This window comes from Plectrocnemia conspersa, unplaced genomic scaffold, assembly GCF_051122295.1.
Source record: "Plectrocnemia conspersa isolate PC_06_02 unplaced genomic scaffold, ASM5112229v1 ptg000014l, whole genome shotgun sequence".
Lineage (NCBI taxonomy): Eukaryota > Metazoa > Arthropoda > Insecta > Trichoptera > Polycentropodidae > Plectrocnemia > Plectrocnemia conspersa.
The window spans coordinates 27905323-27930918 of record NW_028277178.1 but is presented as its reverse complement, the minus strand read 5'-3'; the positions used below and the strand labels follow the sequence as shown (position 1 = coordinate 27930918).

The following is a 25596-nucleotide window of genomic DNA, read 5'->3' as shown; positions in this document are numbered from 1 at the left end:
TGAGTTGGCTTAGTTTGTATTTTGGACTTGACCTAATAGAAATTCCAAAACTATAATTAGTTTTAGAACATTGATTAGGTTAAATTTGGGTTTGAACAGCAAATGGACGTTTCGCAACTGTCAAATTGAGTTTCAGACATTATAAAGCAGCATAAATTTCACTAGCGTCTATCAGTTAAATTATATGGACTAAAATAATAAACAAAAAAATAGTTGAATAATAAAAATGCTACTGTACGTACTGTTAATGACTAATATAAGAAAGATAAATAAATAGTAACCTTTGTAATTTTAGTTCGAAGTGCGAAATCCGCATTTCAGAATTTACAGCGTACGAGAAGAATGTATTTAGCTGAAGTCAAATAACAAACTGATAATTTCAACAAATAAAATCAAGCGAGGAGAATTTTTTCGAATTATTTAAAAATAACACGTGAATTATATTCTAAATACTTCAAAATATTTTCTCTTTTGCATTTTTTTTTTCGTTAAAGTGATATTTTACAATCAACGACGAAAGATATTATTGCAAAGATGACATAATCCCTTGTCAGGCCTGCCGAGAGGGGACAAATTCCTGGGGCCCGTTTTCATTGAGAGGCCCGTCTCTGGAAAAAATCATAGCAGGAATATATGTATAAAAAAAGTAAAAACCAACCGCAAATTATGAATCTGAACTAAACTACATTTGTTTGAAATGTAAGTACTGATGAATTTCTGGTATAAGTTCCTTCAGCCCTTTTTATACATACATGAAATAAAAAGAGTGGAACATTGTCTTCAAAAGTACCCACTTTCTAGGTAGTACTCACAATAAACATTATTATTCAAAGGGACAGATTGTAGTATTTTGACGCAGCTCCGTTTGTGTTAAAATTATTTCCAAATTATAAATACTAAGAAAGAAGCAAAGATATAACGAAAAATCAACGACAGCACAAGCTGAATTATTTAAATGCAATGTTTTTATAAATTGTATTATCAGTAATTTGACAACTGGATTTAATGCAGCAAAATAAATAAATAATAATTCAGTTTCATGTAGTTAAAAATAGTCTTGAATAAATCCCTAAAATATTTTTTTAAATATGTCATTTCAGTAAAATTATATCGGAATACATTTTCACCAGTAGATAAATATTTTTACCAGCGAAAATATAAATTTTCTGGCAGGTGCTAATACAATTATATGCTTTCAACTTTTCTAATTGTAGTACTATATATATTTACATACTTATCATTATTTATTTACAATCTGATGTATAAATATTACAGTGGTAAACTTATATTTTAACTTGTGAAGTCCAAATACATTCCCGCAACTCGAGACAGCATCTTTGAATTCCCGGGTTGTCTCGACACAGAATCCATAATTAAATTTAATACCTTAAAGTCACAAGTGTAGATAAATCTTTTTAGGGAAATGAATAAAAAATAATAATTATATCATAGAATTTAATCATTTAATCATGAAAATACAAGATCAATGTACATACAAACTGTGAATTTAGACCTGCGGATAAAAATAAAGCACATTTTATGACAATTTGTATTGCTTGTAGTAAAATACGCAAAATTAATTGTTCAAACAAATACCATACATAAGTGGAATGCATACGAGAAGTTTATTTGATTAATCTAAATATTATTATAGCAATCGTTGAAATATTAACTCTGATGCATTCTTTAATTAATCATAGTATATAATATTATTACAGCGAGGATTACAGATAACTTTTTATTATATTTTTTTTCGTTTAATTAATCATAAATACATACTTTGAGATAAGAAAAATCATATGTTTTACATAAGGTATTATTAAATAATTTTCATACATTTATGTATAAATTATATATAAGATGCGTTATATTATTATACTGTATAATGTTGATAAAATAAAAATTATATAAATGCAAACTTGCAAAATAACCAATCCGGTAAACAAATCAATATTATATTGTGTAACATACATATATTTATCGGTTAGTTTAGAAATTGTAAAATTTACACTTTTTACATCACATATTACGTATTTACAAAATAAATTTAATTTATGTCCAGCATAGGCACTTTGTAATTTGAAGTACCATACTTAAAATATTTGTATTAAAAATACTGTACAGTGATTTTCAAAATTTTTATGAATACAAATATTGCTCAAAGTATTTAATACTAACGAAAACGTTGTCGGATCGAGATAATAATTTATTTATACATATAAAAAATATTTTTAGATAAGAATTTCATTCAAACGTACATAAGTTTATCACAATTTATAGACATAATGAAAATGATAAATATATATATATATTTATATAAAATGACAGGTACGCTGGACAATTTTAGAAACGAATAAGCGTTGCATTTTTAAGCAAAAAACTTTATAATACATATATTGTGTTTGAAATTTAGAAGATGCAATCAAAGAGGACGGCATTTGTATGATCATTCCAAAATCTACTGAATTTAACATTAGATATCAAAATTGTGTTTTCTTAAAAAGGTAATGATTGATTGCAAGAAATAACAATAATGTTTTTTCTATAAAAATAAGTACTGCAATTTATATTTTATATAGGATTATATTTATAAAATTAAGAAAATACACTTCATTGTGATCAACAATATGTATACGATTCAACAATTTTCAATATTATACATTATATACCTAAAAAATAATTAAAAGAGCAAAAATAAAATGTTAGGGGACTTAATGATTGCGAATACAACTTATTTTACAGTTCTTATATGCGTAAATTTATTAACCAGTATTAGATTAGATATATAATTACGTATACTTTAATATACACTGATGAATAAAATCATAAACTGAAGCTTTATAAACTAAACGTATACATGCGTTGAGTAAAATCATCAAATATTATATACAAAAATATTTTTGTCAACCAAAACAGTGAAGCTGTGCGAGTGTATAAAAAATCATCAGTCATTCCCAACATTTTTGTCACCGTGTAAAATTGGTTAAAAATATTCATAACACCAGACAAATCAAATATTTTAATTCAATCCCATAGCAGATGACGTTTAAACAGATATTTTACCATGTATTTTTTATTAAATCTGACTAAACCTAATCTGAGAGATTGATTTTAAGCATTTGATTGTCTCTGACTTAACAAAATAAATTGTAGATCGATCGTTGGAGATTTTAAATCACAGCCAATCTAGACAGAATCTTGAAATTTTATATTAATTTAAAGAAAGGTTCAACTAGGCGATGCAAAATGGAACGGTTTTTATTGGTTTAGCGTGTGTATGTGATTCGATCCGATTGGAATACACAATCTAGCAAAGCTAGATCGCATGCATCAATTTGAAAACATATCTAACAATATTAAGTATACTATGTACACGTTCAAAATAGATTGAACCACCTTCAGTCGACACCGGCGAACCCTTGTGATCCTTCGATGGCTTTCACCAGCTTGTCGCGCAGCTGCTGGTAGTTATCATACGGCGGCAAATCCAAACGGTTAAAACTGAAAATACATGGTTGGTTTAGGTTACATATTCGTGACAATTTACATTGAACTGTAAGTCCTGCAAAATTAAATTTAGAATTAAAAATTTGCTACAAATAATAAAATCTATATCTTTTGTGCTACAAATAATTTTAGAATAATAATAATACTTTGCTAATAATAATTTATTTAATTGATATTAAAAATAGTTTGTGCTAATTTGCTACAAATAATAATATCTATATCTCAGTTGGAAATAATAATTTGCTACACAATGTTCCATTGAATAATAAATATAGTATTAAAACGCTTCATGCAAATTTTATTGATAGGTGAAAAATCCTCTAGAAAAGTTTTTGACCAACCAGACATTGAAAGTATGCAAGAAAAATTATGATCAAGTACTCGGTATTACTGGATAAAAATAAAAAACAATCTGAGACCTGGCAAAGGGCACCGAAAGATCGGTGCCGGTTGTAGAGGGAAAAATGACCGTAGTACCTTAGAAGAAGAAATATGTATACCTGCTAAAGGGAAAAAACAGATTCACAGAAAAAAATAAGACAAAACAACTTACCATGTATGCGCCCTTGGATAATTATCGTGCGTTCCCCACTTTTCAACTGTGAATAACTGCGGTCCGTTCGACCCGTACAGCTCTTTAAAACCATTCATAGGAACGCGTGACGTGCCGGTCACAAACTGAAGAAGTCGCGATCGCATCTCATTAGAAAAAGACAAGACCACCTAATCACAAAAAAATATTATCTTAAACCATTGAATATAATTTAACATAATATCATTAATAATATACTGACTCTCCAAAACCATTGAATAACAATATGATTGGCATGATATTCGCCCTTATATAATGTATTAGCTTTCCAATCGCGCACGTCAATGTTCTGAATTCCACACATGAGCAACTCCAACTCGTGTTCATCAAATATCTTCAATAACGGCAACGGTACGAGTCCTCCGAGTCCTTCTAAGAAAGCGGACATTTGCTCCTGCACTCGGTTAACAAATCGCCACTGAATCACTAACCTAAATATTTAAAATTTACATTAGAAAATATAAATACTCTGAAATTATCTACGCAACTCACCTAATATACTCGTCTTTGTTAGAATTATCAACAGCTATGTTGGAACCGTTCGGTTTAAGCTCTCTCTGGTTCGTCTTTCCGAATTGATCTTCGTCCACGCAAAACGTTACATCCAACTCAGAAGGATCGTTTTCCTTTAATTAAAAATATACAATCAAGTCAATCGTCAAACGTCTATTAATAACCGCTCAACTAACCTTTATCCACACTAGAGAATTAAAATATTCCCAATCTACGGCTTCCATGTCTTTGAGATCGATTGTTTTACCCAACATCATTTTATAAAACGGTCTAATGAAGAATGCTAAAATAAAAATATTATGCATAAAATCTACTTCTGAATATAATTATCAATTAATAATCACCGTCTAATAATTTTCCATGATAGATCGCCATCCCAGCCACTCTTCCGATAAATTTGAAATAATTCAAGTGCTCCTCGTTACACACACCGCTCGCCGGATTTATTTGTAAAGTATAGTTATCCATAGCCGAATATTCAAATAGACCGTAATATGGATTGAACATCTCTTTAGACAACAAGAAGAACCATTCTCTAGCCAAGCCGCCGTAATCTAAAACAATAAATTTTTTAATCAACTTATAAAACAATGCAATTATAGAAATGCAAAATATAACTACCTAATCCAACTTCCGATGCAAACTCCACCCATAACTTTGTCTTTAGCAAATCTAAACGTCCAACAGAACTGATGATTCTATATGAATCTTCTAATATCGATTCTCTGCGAACTTTGATTTCAAACTTGTTAGGAACGCCACTCTATAAAAATAAAACAAGCTTTAAACACAAACTAAAACGTATATATATATATATATTAATTTTAAATCATATCATACCGGCTTTCTTAGCTGGCTCTTAAGGTATTCATACTTCCTCTTGTAATCCCTAGAATAAGGAACAGCTGGACCGGCTATTTGAGGATTAGATAGCCTCGGATCTTCCCATTGCGTTGTTCTTGTATCTATAAATTTAAATCAAATAAATACTCATCTTCGAGTGATTAATTTTTATGCATATATTTTTAACTGACTATGATCAATGAAGAATATTCTTCCATCGGTGTGCAGCCGTTCTTCCCAACCTTCAGGAAGCGGACCGAGCTCGTCTTCGGACGCACCGCTAATTGCAGAACTCCGTCTCACACTCCCGCCTCCGCGAGAAGACACTCCTGAAGAATCGTTATCATTGCTATTTAGACCTAAGCCTGCTGGCATTGGAGAGGCTCGTCCTATACAACATTAAATATAAATTTAAAAAAAAATCTACAATAATACATCAAACCTAATATATCCTAACCAGTTCTAGGGTCAACCCAAGTGGTGGCTCTTTCAATGTGATCTATGAAGAACACTCTTCCGTTCGGCGCGACTTGGGCGCTCCATCCAGCTGGTAGATCTAAAATATCATTTATTAATAATACATAATTAAACTTAAAACAAATCATTTTATAAAAATAATGTCATTTTTATTATTCTTACATATATGTAGATATCTATGAACAAAAAAGATAAGTAAATCGATTTAGTTCAATTTAAAACCATTAATAAATTTATAATTCACTAACGGATCACGATTTATTTATACATATAAAATTAGAAAAATACCTAATTCTATCTCTGGATTGTTGGTGGATCCTACAGTGCTAGAGCTTTCTCTGGTACTATCCGAGGCATACGTGGAATGACTAGAATCGACGTCGTCGTTCTGAAAATAAAAAACATTGATGATTCAACAATCGCATAACAACGATATAACTGCTGATTTCAAGATAGGCCTAGCGGAGTTTGGGGATTTGGTGATGACTGCATTACATGCACAATTTTAAGTATGCCTATATGATAGCCAAAATGAAAATCCACAAAATTTTGAAAATGTTTGATTAATAATTTTAGTGATATTTCACAAACGCATGCTTAAATTGCTATTATTTACAAAGAAAATAAATTCATTTTTATTAACCTTTTTTACTCATCGATTTGTTTGAATAATTAAATGAATAAAATAATACATACCCGGCCAATTGCATTGTGACATTATAAATAAAATTAGTTTTCTCTTAAAACATAATATTATATATGAGGAAGTAGAACTATTGTCAGTTAAAATAAATTAATATCAACTACACCACTTTTCAAAGCAATCAATAATCCTGAAATTGTGACAAAACATCACTGAATGACGTTTAAATTATCAGATTTTTATCTGTGTAGCAAAAAACATGTACAGTGTAGTTGTTAATATTATTTTTTAATCCTAATTACATCTAAGATCTAATACTCAGAAACACTTCAATAAATATTTATGTAATCCCTAGCATGCTTCAATAGCCTTAAAACATAAGATGATCGCAATTAGAAAATATATCAGCAGATGTAAAGCAGTGGTTCCCAACTTTTTTAAACTTACATAACCATTGGTAACCAATTTATTTAAATTATAAAAAGGCGCCGTCTTGTGACTTACATCACTTCAAAGTGATTTTTATTCTTGACAATGCTCTAAGCTTTTTTGGTGAACTTTGATCCTAGATTTGAAGTAGTGTTTTTGCCTCTAACACGAGTTCAATCAACCGAAAGAAGGGGGGGGGTGAATAAAACATTCAAGATGATCCTTTGCCCGTTTGAATGCTGCTATGAAATACATCGAGATGACTGAAAAATATTTCTGGAAAGATGAACCTTCTAAATGCAGTGAATATCATAGGAGAGATGTGGGCTGAACTTTGTGAAATAACTATGAACGGCATATAGAAAAAAACTCCATTCTTATAAAGCTATTGAACTACCATAACCAAAGTTCACGCTAGACGAGATTATGGAGATTCATAAACAAAACACTGTAGAAAATGAATTGATTGAAGCTGAGCAATTCGAATTAAATTGAGTAGCAATTGTTAAGCAAAAGTTAATAAGACGATAACCGGTTACAAATAAATCTTTATCCTGTCAAACATCACTGCTATATTACTTAAAATAATCGTCATTAAGCTAAAACTATTGTATTATTAATTGCTTTATGAATATTAATTAGCCTAAAATTGTTGTTTATCAAATACCATTTAAGTCACTTTAAAATATATTTGTACAAACTTTTCCATCTCATTAAGTAACCAACTGTGGAAGCAAGTGTGATATAAGTTTGGAGAATTACTGTATGCAGTATATGTATGTTAAGCTGATACGGTTTGCATACATGGAGCTTCGCTGGCAACACTGAGGCAGAGCAGCAATAGAATATTGGCAACGCAATCAAAGGACGCCTTCCGTCTAATAACTGATAAATATGAATCTGATAAACCAACGATTGACAACTACTGTCGTAAAAAAATCATATTGGTGGCAGTGGCAGGGGGGGGGCAGACAAATGCATGTCATTTAATGAAATACTATGAATCTTGATGAAATGGAAATATTAAAAACCGATATTAACCAAATTTTGACCCCCCCCCCCCCTTCCCTAAAAAAAGCTGAAATGACACCCCTGATTCTAAACCAGAAATTCTCAGATTATCCCTCAAAGAAAATTTAAAAAAAGTCTCGAATCGATACCGAAAATATTTTTTAAAATATGTCATTTGAGTGAAATTATTTCGGAATACATTTTCACCGGTAGATATATATTTTTATAAGTAAAAATATAATTTATCTGGCAGGTGTAAGTAAAATTATATAATTTCAACTTTTCCATATATAGTAATATACACATTTACATACTTATCATTATTTATTTACATGACATGTAGAAATGTTTTTTCAGTAAAGTTATATTTTTTCACCAGTAAATATATACTTCTACTAGCGAAAACATAATTTAACTAATAAGCGCTAGTGAAATTATATGCTGATCTAAAATGTTTATGAAACTCAATTTGACCGTTGAGAAACATTCATTTGCTGTTTAAACCCAAACCTAATCTAACGAAAATTCTGAAATTAATCATAGTTTTAGAACTTTTATTCAGTCCAAAATACAAACTAAGCCAACAATGGAAAGTAAGCGGAAAAAGTATTCATCACATCTCGCATATTGATCCATAGTTACATTACACTATATTTTAAAAATATGACAGCTATCCTTGCTTGACTGCGAAAACCGGAATAAAAATCTGACTTCTCACCATCTGTTCATAGCCCACAACAATTAACCAAATATGCATTTTTCTTGGATTTACATGCATATATCACTTTCAAAGTAAAATAATTTTTTTTTTACTGTCAATAAATGTATCTTCATGTAACGCTAAAGTCCATACTCATGAAGGTATGTGTTGGGAATCACTGGTGTAAAGTACAAATGAATGAATGTTGTTTTTTATATATATTGTAGTAAAAATATAGACAAAATACACAAAAATAAATACTCACCTTAGAGCTAAACAACTAGCTACACCTAATATATTGTTAATATATTGAAACGACCATGCTAATGTATTGTATACAAATAGATGCAAGCGAAACGTGAGTTTAATACAGACGGAACAAAAGACCCCGTTGACGTTCACAACATTGAGTGTTTTGTGTTAATCGGTGACGCATGAAGAGTGCTGCAAAGCTGGCGTCAGAACAAAGCGCGTGTTCAACATACACAAGAGTGGACCCCTAAACGTATCCAATTTGTCTTACCTCCGAGTTGTACGACCCGTCCGTGGAGTGAGACGAAGAGGCGTGCGCCCTCCTCGGAGTAATCGGCGACCCCATGAGACTACGATTGAAGTGATTCTCGTCAATGGTCAGTCCCGTCAGAGTATCGGGGGGTGAAGCCACCTCTGAGGTGTCTACTTCATTTTGAGTCGTTTCCGGAGAATCGATACGATCGACCTGATCGGCATCGTTGCTCGGCGGAGGAGCTTCTTCGACGTTCGAGTGTGTCGATACTGAATCCTCCTGTTCGTTTTCGTTCAACTCTTCGGCGAGCCGAGTCAATCTGTGTGTCAACTCTGGACTGTGAATTGGCGACAGATTTGGAGTTGTTTCCATTGAATTGTCACCCTGTTTGCGTTCACATTTTTTTAGTAACCCCAACGTGTTTTTTTTTTATATTCGATTCGGTTGTAACCGTGTTAATACGTATGATATTTAATGTGTATATATGTATGTGCGTTGTTAATAAAATTATTTGTAGATAAACCCGCAAACGGACGACGGTGAGAGCATGCAAAGAAAAAAATATACTTTTTAATGCCATGCAATCGTCTAAAATAAGTTACATAGTTCTACAAAAAAACTATTTTAAGAAAAGCAAAGTAAAATTTAAAGCGCGTAAATTATACTTAAAGATAATATTTTTAATTGTTAAATGTATTAACCCTTCAGTTGGACTATTAAATTAAGAAAATGTATCTCTTATTTCTGTTACTATAGCCTTGCTTTATGCATGAAGGGTATTTTCAAGGTTTTTGTATGGCAAAGTCAAATTTAACAATTATTAGTTACAGAAGCCATAAAAAATAGTGCTCTTTTATAAAATGTATTATAATCAAATTTGAGTGGTGACATTTTTATTTGCAAAATTAGATAATGAATTTCAACCATAGTTGCATTATACATCAAAACAATTCCATAAATAACAACCCAGTAAAACATGCCCTCGAAATTTTCATAATCAAAAGAGTAGAAGATGAAAATTATTAAAGAGTACATATAAACATGCACTATGAATTATTTTAAGTAGAAGTAAAAAAAAAACACAAGCATTAAAATCTAAATCATAACATTATTGTTAGTTATATAAAAATAGAGAAACGAGAATTACCTGAGTATTCGTATTGCTAGATGTGTTGTTCGGTGTGTTAGTTTCATCCGAGATATGAAATCTTCTTTGGAATTCAGTGACAGCCGTCTCAAATCTCTCAGCCTCTCCATTTTCGTTGCTACAAAACGAAATAATAAAAATTATGCAATCTTAACATAAGATTTTGTTAAAGCTTATTACAAAAATAACGATTGGATCATGGCCACTCAATGTTTATTTTGCAGCCGGTTCAACAACAACTTTTATTAACAAATTTCTAACCCATGACATACGACAGTCATTTCTTATGTGAAAATGCACGCTGAATCCGAAAATGAAATCAAAATTTAAGAAAATTAAACAGTTTGCGAGATATAGCTAAATTTCTGTATTTTTAATTTTGAAAAAGTGTTCACTCCAAGCCCTTTTCAAGTTTTAATGTATATATAATAGGGGAGTTCAAATTATAAAGGCAATTAAAATGAGCAATATACAAAATATTTGTTCCATAAAACGAATTGTTTGTGCATTAATGTTGGACAGATTAGGTGTGAATGAGCAATAGCCAGAACAGTGAACACCCCATGAATAACCCGATGCAACGAATTTTTTTCCGATGAAAAAATACAGAGATTTACATTAAATAAATGCACAAAAAATTCATTCTATGGAACAAAATATTAATTTAAATACACATTTCTCTTAAAATAATTCCCAGTTAAATAGCACCCATTTATAAATTGTTCCTAAACCAACGATCTGATTGGAAAGTTGTATTCAATTACCTTTAATTTGATATAAAATATTTTGTAGTTGATTAACTATAATCGGAGATATTTGCAATTAAGTAAAAACACTTTTTCAGAGTGAAAAATACAGAACCTAAACTATATTTAGAAAACTGTTCTACTTTCATAATTTTTAACTTCATTTTCGGATTCAGTACGCAATTTTATATAAGATATGATTGTAAAATGTCATGGGTCAAAATCACTGTTAACTAATGTAACAATGAATCATATCACTAAGACATAAAACTTGTAAGAAATTGCTTTTATACTTTAAAAAAAACTAAGAGAAGAAAAAAGAAGTATGTCTACCAAAAGCATAAAAAAACTATATTTTGCTAATGGCTCAGAGCAAACTTTTCAAAATTCTGGTAGACTTGAATTGACCATAGGATTAACACTTTTCTTCCAACTTGGAATTCTGCTGAACTCACACAGAACCAAAAAATATATAATATTAAGTGTTAAGCAATTATTCTAATTATAATAAATGACAGATTATAGTACTTTGTCGGCCGCTCCCATTGTGTGCTCCTAGCCAGATGATTCACATAGTAAGTTCGACCGTTTGCATCCAATCTCTCTTCCCATCCATGTGGCAACGGAGTCAACAAATCTGTGTGATTGACCTACGAATTTCAAATGTATAAAATACACGTCGCAATATTGAAAAGCATTAAAATAATTACCGAATTACGACTCTCGGTTCTATTGGTTGGTGGCGGTTCGATGAGCTCCCAATCTTCAGTTTGATTAGCCGAAGCGTTGGGCATCTCTCTATTCGGCGTATTTCCTAAGAGCCCATAATAAATCTCCAAATGTCCCCTCACCTTCGATCTGGCGCTGTAAGTCACAATGAACCATAATTATAACTATCTGTTGATAACAACCGACTTTTATGATTCATTTTATCCATAATTCAAAACATTAAACCATAATTACAATGCAGTTGGTTAAAAGGAGACGCATAAGAGTTAATTAGATAAGACGCCACTTAAAAGGCAACTCGCTGACCTAAGAAATGGATCAATGTCTCTCTTAGAATCCCTAAAACCCACATGGCGGATCTCGGAAATGATTCACCTTACAATACATACATATATACTAGAGTAAATTAAAAAGTAAAAGCAATTTGTGTATGCTGTTATATGGCTGAAAGTTTAATTTTTGCTTTCTTTTTGATTTACTGTTGAATAAAAATAAAGCTATATAATTAAATAAGATTAGATAAGCATGCCGCTGAAATTTAGTTTACATAACCAAACCTTAATGCGAACTCAAGTTACGGTGATTCACCGTGAAGCGTAATATGTATAAACAAAACAAACTGCTAACGTGACATACTCTACAATGGAATCCACAGCCGTCGTTGAATAATGTTAAGGCCATGCAAACGACTGGGACTACTTACACGGACCTTCGGGGACGGAGTGGATACTTGATCGCGGGTGCAATTTCGTTTGCTGCGTCCTCGTTGGCTGCATTGCTCAAGTTCAGTTCGACCATGCCGAGGAAATCGTCTCTTGTTAGTCGATTCTCGTCGAACACTTGTAGAATGATCTTGTGCTCGGCAACATTCACCTAAAAAATATTATTCTTTAATATCCAAATCAATCAGCAATAACATAAAAATAATAGTGAGAAATAAACATACTCGAAATATAAACTCTTCGTTCCATATTGGATTTAATGTCTAAAAATAAAAAAGATACATTATTTATATATATAATATATATAGGATGACTTGTTCTTAATTCTTAATGTTAAGTTTATTTTTAATCAGCTATAAATTTAATCACTTATATATTTTACTTCTTTTAAGAACTGTAAAGGTTAATTTAATGGCATAACACACATAGAACAATTGACAATTTTGATTTTAAAACCTTTTATGAAGTATAAAAAAAACTATAAAACTTAGAACAGGCTAGCGTAATTTTATGAGTTACACACAATGAAAATGTTACGTATTGTCCTACTTTGGTTAATCTTACCATATAATGATTAACTTATAATGGAATGCTAATACACTACATCAGTAATTATACCATGAACAATATAGTCGGATACTTTCTTTTGCTTCGATCTAATTTTAAAAAATCCATTACCCTTCAGTCAAAAATAATCAATGTGAACAGAAGTTCAATATTATTTTATTAAACAATCACTACAAATATTGTTTTTGATCAATATTTAGAAAGTTAACACTGCAAAAATATGTCAACCAAATAAGTTAGCATTACTCAGATAATTAATGTATGTGAAATCTGTCAATATAAAACTTATCACAATTCTCTATATTTATTATTCATATTAAATAGATTCAGTTTTAATTATAATTTTATCTAATACAATGTATAAAATTCGTAGCTTCCTGAAAAACATAAATATACACATGTAACATCACACATAATTGGATTACAATTTGACATTTCAATCTATTAATAGCTGTCTAGTTGAGTACATTACATTTGACATTTTAATAAATAAAATTAAATACACACCTTTTTTTTCGTTTTCGTAAAAACGCTATCTTGAATTATATCACCGTTTATTTTATACAGATCTATTCTAACGTAAGGATCGCTGAAATTTCATCAAAAATTATAAATTTAATAACAATATAAAACATCCAGAGACATTTAACAAAAATAATATACCTAGCACCGAAAATATCCTTCTTAGCCAACGTATGACCGGCGACAACTTTTAACCGAATCAAAGCATGATCTTCGTCGAGCTGTAAACAAAATGTACATTGTTTAAAATCACTGATCTTGGTACATACAGTCAATTCAGTAAATGATATTTTAATTGACTCATACAAAGTGTGTTGAAAACACATTCCGTGCGAATCTCAATATTGACCTTGTGCACGAGATAACCTTTTAAGTGAATCGATTTTATTATACAAACAGGAACGCAAATATTTGATCAAATTATAAAATAACAATGCTAATCAAACAACATATGTGACTACAAATTTGTTCTAAATTAACTTGTAATGATCACAAATCGTGGTTTTTCAATTTAAAACATGTTTTTGTATATAAGATAAACAATCGCATTAAGCAGCCACAGTTAATGAATATTTTTTCTTATCTATTTACCAAGAAAATATATTTAGTCATTTGTAAGAATAGATCGTTACATATTATGATTAAAATAATATTGAGTAAATGTAGAGGAAAGCAGATAAATAAATACTGACAGAAGATGCTACTAAAAATAGAAGTAGTAGTTCATACAATAATTTTCTAATACGAATGTCGCCCGTGGACATGTTTTGCAGATGTTTGTTTGAAAGTTTTAAAATATGTGTTTTGCAGTAAGTAATAACTTATTATTAATTAACTCATGTACAAACAACTTTTTTTGTAAACACGCAAATCTCGCAGATTTTAGCAAAAATTCTGTAAACAATGAAATGTTTGTTTAAAAGATATTTTTACACATAAAAACAGTTTAGTGCAGAAAAGTGTCCACTTTAAATAATTCCACAGCCATAATTATTAACCTTACAAGTGCGCTATTTAAACGAGGCACTGGTATTCTAAAGGTTAAAATTCATAATTAATAAATTAAATATAAAAAAATAGTGAATATTTAATATTTTAGGTAAAAATTGTTATTAAAATTAAAATTAGTGTAGGACTATTTCACGCAACGCACAGATTCAGAAAATTGCTGTAAATGTAATTTATGCTCATCGATAGTAACCGAGAAGTATGGATATACATCATCAATGATTATACATGGAATAACTTTACAAACTCAGGAAGACAAATCTGAAGAAAAATCTGCTCCTATACAATTTAAAACTTTTGATGATTTTGTTGTAAAAAATCATTGGAAGAAATTGTTTCCGAAATGGCCGCATTTAATAATATGTCGATTAGAGCAACCTAGCTTCAATCGAGAAAGTTGCTCAAATGTGAAAGGGACATTATGAATTTAATTTATAATTGTTATGAAACAAAAAAGAAATGATGAGCAAAAATATTTAAATATGAATGTACATAGAAACGATGATGAAATGATTAATCTTGGTTTAATCAGAATTTTTAACTCATGTTCAGCTACTCAGTTACTTGATAAAGTAGAACACCATTAAAGTTTATTTAATATAAATTTAAAAAAATATATATTATTGCATCAACCAATGATAATCAAGTTTAGGAAATATCTCCCGTATTTTTAACCTGTGTTTGAATCACACTATACGCCTATCCGTTTGCGATGTATTTTACAAAAAAACTAGTTCTAGCATACAAAATCAAGAAAACGATGATGGCGATAATGAAAATGAAGATGATATTGTTGCTGTGGAGGATTTTTCTTTCTGTATTAATGTCAAAAGTAAAGAAAACGAGAAATTTGAATTCACAAATTAAAAAAAGTTTAAAAAAATTCACTGTAAGAAATAATATTTTACAAGATAAAATAAAAAATATTCAAGGAAATGAACTGCAATTAGTGTTGGAAGTAAAACCTCGTAGAAATTATATACTTTCTTGAAGTTCTTAAAGATTACAAAAAATAAATTATATTAACCCCTTCCTGGTTATGCCAGAAATTTGTACTTTGTGAATTCTCATCTCACAAATCGGGAAATTTCTCAGAAAATTATAATAGCCATTTTTTGTTAAAAATTAAATGAGTACGAATATTTTTAAATGTTTTATAATGACTGCATTTTTATATCTCTGCATATGAAAAGGCGAGTCTGTACCAGACGCTTTTCATCGTCATTTTTAAAAAAGTACTGTGACTGGGAAGTGGTTAACTTAACAATTAAAGTTTTGAGTAGGAATAATGTAAGCCTATTGCTTCGCAATTAGAAATCAAATTTGTGTTTCAAAAATTAAGTGAAATAAATGGTAATTTAAGTAGTTGTTAATGACAACAGATACTTGAATAAATGGTCGCAATAAAATAGAATTAGTAAAGCTATTAGACTGCCTCGCAAATGGTATTATGCCTTCAAATAAAGCACTTATGCAAAAGATTTAATAAAAAGATTATTTAATGAAGAAAATGATAAAACTAGTACGGCTGCAGAACATCATTCATTTGAAAATGATTTACATGATATAGAAGATGATACCCAGAACTCAATCAAATAATAAAAAATAGCCAGACAATATCATGCCGAATTCAGAAGATAAGTTTACATACATTAAAAGTAAATATGCTTTACTTTTAGATACAAAAAAGAGGACTAAATATTTGTAAAAATTATACTTAGCCTCAATGACAATAAAAACCAACGTCGACCATTGCAGAAAGATCATTTTCTGTCGCGAATAACATTTGTGCTAAAATCCGTTCGAGATTATCATACACATAATTGAATAGTCTTCTTTTTAAAATTTATTTTTTAATAAAAAAAATATTTGTTCATTAAGTTACAAAAAACGTAATTTTTTATAGGTACATACTTCTAAAATCATTCTTGCTTCAGTTCTTTCTTCGCCTAGGACGATAGATACATAACCATTAGGAATGTAATACTGATTTTTGATAAATTTTGATAAATTTTTGTAAACATGATTAAATAATTTGTCTTTTTTCCTGCTGCAAAAATTATAATTATTGAACATTTAAAAAACACGTGTACTACTTTATTAAATCTAATTTTGTAAATTTATATATACAAAATAATATTCTTTTTGACTTTTGTATATTTCTAAAAATGTTGTTAACCTTTCACCGCGGATGACTTCTATAAAAGTCAAGAAAATTGTCAGTATTTGAATTTATTGAACCATATTTTTAAAAATATGGCATGAATAGGTGTCCCTCACATATTAAAAAAATATCGAAATGGCGCACAAAAATATCAGCCGCAGCGAAAGGGTTAACAATAAAAAAAATTTAAAGGAGGATCAAACTTCGGTTTTCAAACTTTTTGGCCGTAATTGGCAAATATTGATGATTTGTCAACAAGATTTTGTAAATAGATTCACAAGCTTCTAATTGAACAATAAAAATAACAGGGTTTTCAAAAGAAAAAGACACAAAAAAGTTCAAACTAGTTTGGAAAAAAGTTAACAAGCTACTCTTACCCAAGAATACGGCTTATTCGATTTAAATGTAAGTGTACTGATTTTTTATCTAAATTAATGAGATGAGATTTTGTACAATTGGTGTAGCTGTTTGTGCAATGTAAGCAAATCCCGATTTAGCATCTTTGATTCACTGCAGCTTTAACCTTCAACTGAATATCTTACATGAATACAATCATTTTCGAGTGGTTAATGTACGTGAGAAGTTACAGTGGTTATGAGGTTTTCTTCACCGATCCTGGCAGCATTGGAAGTATGTTTGTTAGTTAATCAATTATGTCTTCTGAGCAATTTTTTTTGCTTAAATTTATCACATGTGCACTTCTATTAAAACTTGATCCAAGTTCGCCTGTTTTGCAATCATCCTGACATTTTCTACAGCTCGAATGAGGGGTTTCTTCGCTTTGGAGATCTTTTGTACTCCGACCAGCTGACACAGTCAGTCTATTTTTATATACTTGATAACATGAAGCTTGTTATACAATTCATATAGTTGATAGTATACCGACGACGCCAAGTAACATTCTTACGCATATGTCCAAAAATCTTCCTCAGGATTCTCCACTCAAAAACCTAGTTACAGATACACATTTTTCATTGTTAATTTGACATGTTTAATGAGTTCACTTCTATTGCTTCGTATAGTTTCCTTCCATATATGCTATCCTAATTAGCCTTGAAATCAACGAACATACGGTCCTTTCAAAACTTTGTGTTGACTTAACATTTACATATTGTTATTAATTTAATTAATATTTTATATTGCAATTATGGTAAATTATAGAAAAAGATCAGTGATTTTATTTTAATACTTTACTATTATTAAATTACGTTAATTAATTTTAAATATTTTTTATATATTATATCAATTCAGAGGCTCTCAATATTTTTTATAAAGTTAATATAAAATATTTTTGGTTATATTAATTTATTGGTATTATTTTTTATAGAATACGTTTTTTATTTATTATTTTGTTCAGTTCTATATAACTATCTGAGGTACCTTAAAACAATAAAAAATCGACCACCATACATATATCATATAAAACACGACCGTTCAAACGACAAACAGAGGTAGCACAGCACTGCCTCGATTAATGGATACGAATTAAATCCGAACATGCAACTGTGACCTCTAGCGACGCGCAAATATCCACCGATAGTTGTAATTATGTAAATAAGTACACTTACTTTTGGGACGGACCTCGAATATGTAATATCGCTAGAATCCTAGTTGGAATTTACGTTTAAATACAAGGCTACATTGAATAAATATAAATTATATTTATAATCGAATATTGAACGATGCAAAACACATAATTTGTAAATATTTTCACAAAGCCCTGCAGCCCGAGGCTGCGTAAGAAGCGATAGGGCGTCGACAAACACAATTTTGACGCGATTGCACAATCGGAATACATTTTCGGGTTCGTTCGGGTTTGCACAGCACATCAGTGGTATATTGTGAAGCGAAACAGGAGCGCGAACTAGAGAAGAAGAGGAGACGTGACAAATAGGTGTGGGTACGTGGTGGTGTCTACGGTAGTGTCTACGGAGGCGCAAGGGGCCTGAAATGGAGTACCGCATGCATGAGGTCGGAGTCACCCGGCCGCACGCAGCCGAAGCGCGAATCCCTCGGCATGACGCCCGCCCCGCCCCGCCGCTCGCGCCGAGGGGCCAAAGCACCAGTGTCACCTGCTTCGGTGTTACCACAAGCGAGCGAGGGCTCCCAACTGTCAACTTTGCACAATCGGTGGGGATATACAGACGCTATAAACATTTTCAAAATATGATTTTAATTTTTAAATATTTGTTTATTTACTAAAAATATTATTAATTATTTTCTATGACCTTTTTTATATTTTCAGCCCTCAAGAAAAAAATCTTTATAGGTCCTGAGAGAGAATGGAGGGGTGGGGGGTAAAAAAATCACCAAAAACTTGTGACATTATTTATGGAAGCTCTCTTAGCAAATATAAATTAATTTCAGATTATAAAATAAATTCAATCAATCAATCAAAACTCAATGAAATTGATATGTTAGCAATTGCGCATCAAGAAGCCTAAAATTTTCATTAGAAGACGTGATTGCAAAATTTGCAATTTAAAGACGAGAAAAAATGATATTTAAAACCTTATAGGTTTTATTATTTCATTTTTTTCACAAAAAATAATAAAGCGGGAGGAGAAGCTTTGTAATTCTTGCACGCGACCCAAATTTTTATACTTACTAACGTAAAGCTTCATGTTTAATCCTTTCACCACGGATGGCTTCTATAGAAGTCATCAAGAATATTTCCAATAATTATTGCGCATCTAAAGGTAGCAATAATATGGTTATTTAGTGTAATTTAAGGTGGCAAATCACTTTATAATATTTAACCATAATATTTTTCTTAAATATTCCATGTGTAGCTCCTCCCCCCCCCCCCCTCTCCTATGTCATAAGATGTGTTTGCACTAGACTTATTTTAAAACAGAATGTCATAAAACGACTAGACCATAAAGCGATTTGAATTTCTGGATATGCATAATAATTAAAAAAACATAAACAGCGAGCGATTTAGAAGATGTATGATGTAAGATTTGATGCAAGACTGTATTTAAAATTTTCGTTTTGTGTAAATAAATTGTCTTGTCTTATTAATTTGGCGATTCTTTTGGGGCCCCCTAATCCAAAGGGCCCACGTGCATTGCCTGCATCCAAGGTATCGTAGTTACGCCACTGACTTTAATCTTATCTGATTAGCTTTCAGATTTTTTATTTCTCACGCTTCTCGTAATTTGATACGATATCTTGAATCACATAAATTAAGTTGGTAAACAAATGCACCCTAAAAGTATGAATTAAGAATTAACAATTTTTGGCGACGGGAGGGGACGGGAGGCAATTAGACACAGATTGAACCGCTGCAGTAGTATTTTATTTATGATTCGAAGTTACATGTTATTTATTATTTATATAATGAATGATGCGCGGGGCCCGCACCGGCGTGCGAAACCGCCAGTCGCCAAGAGTGTTACCAGGGTGCCGCCAATTTTTAGCCATAATAAATCCGAATAAATACATAAATAAATAGGTCCCCTACAGTATCAATGTTGAAATCATGTACAGAATTTTTAACAATGTGTGTGAATACGTTTAGTCAAGCTGTGGGGGCCTAATTATATATTTAATTACGGTCAAAACTAGGCGGCACTCTAGTAGCACTGACCAGGCTCGACCCGAGGGGCAAACTCTACGGGCAGTCGGTTGGGGCATTAGCAGCAAAATAGACGCCAATTACTTCAAACGAGGGCACCATTTGCTTATATTTAACAATGTTTCGATATCTTCTCAAAAAAATCCAAGATTTTTTTAGCGTTTGTAGCAATTTTTTCCTGAAACAAAATCATGAATTAATTTTAAACAAAAAATTCTGTGACAACCTTTTTTAGCTCTCTCGGGAATTTGTCCTCCTCAATCAAAAATTTCAAGATAGTTTTTGAACAAAAATTTCCATGGCGATTTTTTTTAGCTCTTTCAGAATTTTTTGAGCTAAAAACGGTTAATTGCTATTTTTAACGAATGTTTGGGAAATAACCACGTTCACGGCGATATTAAAGTAAGTTTTAAATTTTAAAACGTAATTATGTAACAAAACGTTGCTGGTCACTTTCGCAGATGTTAGGGCCAAAAGCGGAACAAATGTTCATAAACGTTGTTTTCTGAACGTGGTGCCGATATAATTAACAAGTAGCAAAAGTAATTACCTATAAGTATTTGCAACTTGCGAAGCAAGTTTATTCATTACAAAAAAATAGACGTTACAAACGCACGTGACGATAGGATAGTTAGACGAATTAGGTCCGCTTGCATATACACCTTTCAGATGAACTTAAACAAGAGTGTTTTTACCTCACCCTATACATAACATGTAGGGTACCAATAAAAAAACTAGAGGAAACAAAGGACAGTCAGTATACACACAAACACAAGAAAAATGTGACAAACAGATACTTAAATTTAAAAAAAATGCCATCTCGGAAATATTTGTTCATTTAGGGATGCTGCGGGAGATAAAAAAGATCTCCTCGTACATTTTTGTTTAAGGAGAATAAAAGGAGGACGTCGGGTCACCTTACCAGTGACAACATTGCCAAATCTCCAGCTGTTTAAATTATGACTGTAACGCAAAAGGCACTTTTAATAAAATATAGTGGACAACATAGTATCTGTTCCCGACCCAAATGGTCATATTGGTTAAACGGTCGACAGCAGATAAGAGTCAAGCACCTCTCCTACCGCAAGAGTATATAAGCGCAAACATAGCATACTCGCAACATTTCCTTACAGAGTGCACTTCCATCTGAAACTTCCACAAGACAAAACTTAGCTTTTTTAAATCTTCACTTCTAAATTAAAACAAACCAAAGTAACGCCAAACTTGCATCAAGCGTAGCTACGCCGAGTATCGACCGAGATTAAGAAAACTTAAGCAGCTGCTTCCCACTTCCTGATCCAACTATGAACTCCAAAAACAAGACCCAATCTTGAAGAAGGTAATTGAATACAATGTGACACAGAGGCGGCTACGAGGAGTATTGTAAAAATCTCACCTAACTTCAAAACTGAAAATAATAAAAGTTCATATCAATAATATTATATTCTATCAAAATAAACAGGCGACGTCAAAGTACACACACTTCAATCTCTAAATTTCGCCATAAATCTCAGGCCATACAATACAGATTCCACTATAATATAATGCATATAAATATGCATATATCCATGGAATACTCGTGGAATAACAAGCAATAAAGAAAATATAGTCACTCTTTTTGACTGTGATATACTTTTAATATATATATATATATATATTATAAATAAATTGCATTGCTTATAAAAAAACTACCGTAAATCCTTAATAATAAACTTATTTTCTCTCAGTATTTTTCTGAAAATAATAAATGCAAAAATATAAAATAAAACAAGCAGAATAAAGCGCTATACCAGTCATAAGAATTTCTTTATTAATTTTTTTAGAAATAATAAAACAATTTGTTCGAAAATTATTTATTACGCGTTGGAATGAAGAGCTATGACAAACTTTGCTCCGAATGGCGAACTATATTCGATTCCTAGTTCGCTAAAAACCTGTTTAGGTATCGCCAGATTGCAAAGATACAGCTTTCCGTTTCTTGGTGAATGCGCAAGCGGCAAAATGGGGAGAAGTGAGTATCTGGCAATAATTTTCGGAGTGCCCTGCGGGGGCGGATCTAACGCCAAAACGGGCGCTCTACTCTGTTCGATCCACTCTGTTATGGCGATGTATTTGTAAAGATCATTTGAGTTTTCACACAAAGCCATTATTATAAGATCGGCCGTAGGTAAGTCGTACGGATTCGATATCACTTTGTTCCCTGTCAATTGATACATGCTGAGATGCGATTTTAACGCTGTGTGATATATGTCAGGGGTCGGGATGACCACTATTGTCGTGACACCGTGAGAGGCGAGTTGGCGAGCGCACGTCAGCCCCACAACTCCTTGTCTGTACATAATTAAGAAATTAGAAACAGATCGTAATCATATATTTAAAGAAACAGTTACTAATATTACCTGTGCGGACCTATGAAGAATACGACGGTCGGCATTTGATGCAAATTACATGGGTGAAGGCGGCGGGTGCCACCTAGCAGTTGCAATGCAACTTCAGTGCCGGCTCTAGCAAATAATTCGGCACCTTCGAGTCCTGCTTGACCACATGCAGTGAGCAGTTTCATCCTAAATTCGTTAGTCAACGTTGGAATGACTAATCCATCATCTAGATAAAATAAATGAATATATTATACTGTATATTATGCTTCTAATCTATAAAAAAAATATTATGATTATCAAAACGTTATCTAGACACAATATTTAATGATGTTTATATAACATTATATTTTTATGTACCAAGAAATTTAAACAATAAAATAAATAACAATGTCTTTTCTCCCTAAATACAGTTCTATAAACTTCAAGGAATTGAATCTTAATTTTTTTAAATTATGGTAAATTATACAATGGAACATAACGGTTTTCCAAGAACTTTCAAAAAAATTTACATTTACATATATGCTGATTTAGGATGTATTATTGTTTTCTAGATATGTAAATTAGATTTTTTTACAGATTTATCAATTTTTATAATTTATTATGATAAGACAATTATATCTAAAAGCAATTTTAACTAATTTGTGACTTTTTGAGTATAAAAGCCATTCAACAGAACAATTCAATTGGCCAAAATAAATACAAATAAGATAAAAACTAAAATATCTAATCAAGTCAAAGTGCAGAAAGTTATCAATGAATCAAGTATCACAAAATGACCAAGTTATGTATATATTTTATGGTTCGGTGATCATTCCAGACAGAAAATTTCTTGACAGGGGATATTCCGGACAAGATTTTTACGGACACTGATTATTCCAGATATTAAATATTCCAAGCAAAAATTATTTTCAAAATTAAACAAAAAAGATCACGTTAACATTTGGATTAATCAACCTCTCAGTGGCGATGAAACGCCCTAGCCTAGACCCTTATTTTATCGCTTTACTTCAAATTTCGTTGAAATTGGATCAATAGTTAAGGAAATATTAAAAAGATAAATTTCGTATGTATTTGACGAATAAAATGACAAACCAAGAAATGAAATATGTTAACTGAAAATTGAAATTTTATTATATTATAATTGCACATTGAACTCGGAAGTTGAACAATCTAAATGTTCATGTAATTTTTTTTATTTAATTTTAAAAATAGTTTTAGTCTAGAATATTTTATGTTTGAAATAATAAGTGTCTGCAAAAATGTGATCACCATATTTTATATATTTTTAAACATACCAGTAACATATTCTACTGGTCCTTTTCCTTCATTGGGAACAATAATAGCCCTATGAGTAACTGGACGCGTTTCAAGAATGTTTTCATCGTGCCGATATTTCGTTTGAGAATTCTTTCGTGGGGCTTTATCTGTTTGCCGTACCTTGAAGTGAAATTAAGATATTTAGTACTTAAATCAAAATTATATATAATAGATGTAATGCAAAAGTAACGTACAACATCTGGTTTATGCGACTGATTGAGCTGTTCCCATAAAGCTTGTTTGTCAAAAAGTGCTAAATTTTTTTCAAAATCGAATTCCTCCGTTAAAACAGGATCATCGGAGGGAGTACCGAAACATTGTTCGTTGCGCCGTCTCTCTTTGTCTCTCTTATTGGGTGTACTCCCAATTAACGTAGGCATACCTCCATTAGGTTTAGTTTGACGGCCGACTATATCGATGGGTTTACTTTTAGAGTTGTTCAGATTAGGAGCGGAGTTGGGATACGAATTTGCATAACTGAATCCGGGGCTCTTCTGACTGAACTGGCCGTTAATATGAGTCGCATTTGGAATCTTATTGGAGGACGACGGCTGCGTCGTAATACTCTTCGATTCGTGCGAGTTAATCGAGTCCATCATTGGGAACTTGTGTGATTTTTTCGCCGACTTCACCACCTCGACTGTGCTGTGAGGTTTTTCCGAACTAGATTCAGGATTATCCTGAATTATTTCAATGTTTTTTATATCTTTAGCTCTGTGAAAATGAAACGATAGATTAAAAATAAATGAACATAGTAATTCGAACGCTTTATAACTTATACTCACTTTATTGTGATTCGTGATTTTTGGCAAGGCAACCCGTTACAAAACGCTTTGTTCAGCGTTATACACGCTTCGTCAGCTTCGACGATGGTACCTTGGTAAGAGCCCAAAGACTCGCCGCAGTCAATTGAAACTCCACAACCGATCCATGTCGTCATTTTGAACAAATTAATCAAAATAAATTTATTTTAACTGGAATATACAAATAGAAAGCCATGTTTATTTGAGTTTTTAAAGTGAACAGCGTCGTACTTAAAAGTAAAGTAACTTGTTTTCTACTTTTTGTAAGGTAGTATAATACGACGCCGGATTACGCGGAAGACGTAGTTTCCGGCGTTCATAAAATAAACAATATAGCTCACTTTTGCGTAACGATGCGTAAACAATAGCAATTTTGAGTGATAAAAACCGATAAAAACTGTAAACAACTAACCCAAATATGCATTCACGGACAGGACGAAACGTCACAAATAGAACGAAAACGAAAGCGGTTTTCGTCAGTTTTGGTCCCAACGTACTGGCCATTAACGATTGATATGTTATAATTTAAAAAAATATCTCTTACTTTATAATAATAAAAATGAGTATACTTATATAAATAATTAAACCATACAGCAGAAACATTGTAAAAATATTTAATAATAAATAAATTATAAAAATATCGCAATTCATATAAAAAAATACAAAAATTGCATTTTTTTTCAACGATTTCTT

At 31.3% G+C, this 25596-nt stretch overlaps 2 protein-coding genes across 7 annotated transcripts; both read right to left on the bottom strand.

Moving 5' to 3' along the window:
- Positions 1-2563: 2563 nt before the first annotated feature.
- Positions 2564-18915, bottom strand: Nedd4 (E3 ubiquitin-protein ligase Nedd4). Of its 4 annotated transcripts, none has more exons than XM_088203251.1 (20): positions 18785-18915; positions 13795-13874; positions 13639-13720; positions 12789-12827; positions 12546-12715; positions 11824-11977; positions 11642-11763; positions 10368-10485; positions 9239-9604; positions 6221-6320; positions 5913-6011; positions 5647-5844; positions 5453-5577; positions 5234-5375; positions 4957-5166; positions 4789-4895; positions 4592-4725; positions 4302-4530; positions 4061-4230; positions 2564-3501 (listed from the first exon to the last, which is right to left on the bottom strand). In XM_088203251.1, exons 1-20 carry the CDS (start codon positions 18842-18844, stop codon positions 3399-3401), a joined length of 2808 nt encoding a protein of 935 aa, XP_088059377.1. In that variant the 5' UTR covers positions 18845-18915; the 3' UTR covers positions 2564-3398. The 4 variants fall into 4 exon arrangements, with proteins under 4 accessions (XP_088059377.1, XP_088059378.1, XP_088059380.1 ...); XM_088203252.1 differs by having other exon boundaries at positions 12552-12715; XM_088203254.1 differs by lacking the exon at positions 9239-9604.
- Positions 18916-22182: 3267 nt separating this feature from the next.
- Edc3 (Enhancer of mRNA-decapping protein 3) lies at positions 22183-25359 on the bottom strand. 3 transcript variants are annotated; one of them, XM_088203643.1, is made up of 6 exons: positions 25162-25359; positions 24886-25074; positions 24295-24814; positions 24079-24220; positions 22805-23009; positions 22183-22736 (listed from the first exon to the last, which is right to left on the bottom strand). In XM_088203643.1, exons 2-6 carry the CDS (start codon positions 25038-25040, stop codon positions 22262-22264), a joined length of 1497 nt encoding a protein of 498 aa, XP_088059769.1. In that variant the 5' UTR covers positions 25041-25074; positions 25162-25359; the 3' UTR covers positions 22183-22261. The 3 variants fall into 3 exon arrangements, with proteins under 3 accessions (XP_088059769.1, XP_088059768.1, XP_088059767.1); XM_088203642.1 differs by having other exon boundaries at positions 25245-25359; XM_088203641.1 differs by having other exon boundaries at positions 25316-25359.
- Between the last annotated feature and the right edge of the window lie 237 nt (positions 25360-25596).

Excerpts from the sequence above, each read along its gene's own strand:
- Nedd4 (XM_088203251.1), bottom strand. The coding sequence starts at position 18,844 with ATGCCGAGGGATTCGCGCTTCGGCTGCGTGCGGCCGGGTGACTCCGAC. Across the intron at positions 6,012-6,220 it reads CAATCCAGAGATAGAATTAG|ATCTACCAGCTGGATGGAGC; the intron begins GTATTTTTCTAA and ends ATGATATTTTAG. Across the intron at positions 5,578-5,646 it reads AATATTCTTCATTGATCATA|ATACAAGAACAACGCAATGG; the intron begins GTCAGTTAAAAA and ends TTAAATTTATAG.
- Edc3 (XM_088203643.1), bottom strand. The coding sequence starts at position 25,040 with ATGACGACATGGATCGGTTGTGGAGTTTCAATTGACTGCGGCGAGTCT. Across the intron at positions 24,815-24,885 it reads AAATCACGAATCACAATAAA|AGCTAAAGATATAAAAAACA; the intron begins GTGAGTATAAGT and ends TCATTTTCACAG. Across the intron at positions 24,221-24,294 it reads AGTCGCATAAACCAGATGTT|GTACGGCAAACAGATAAAGC; the intron begins GTACGTTACTTT and ends TTTCACTTCAAG.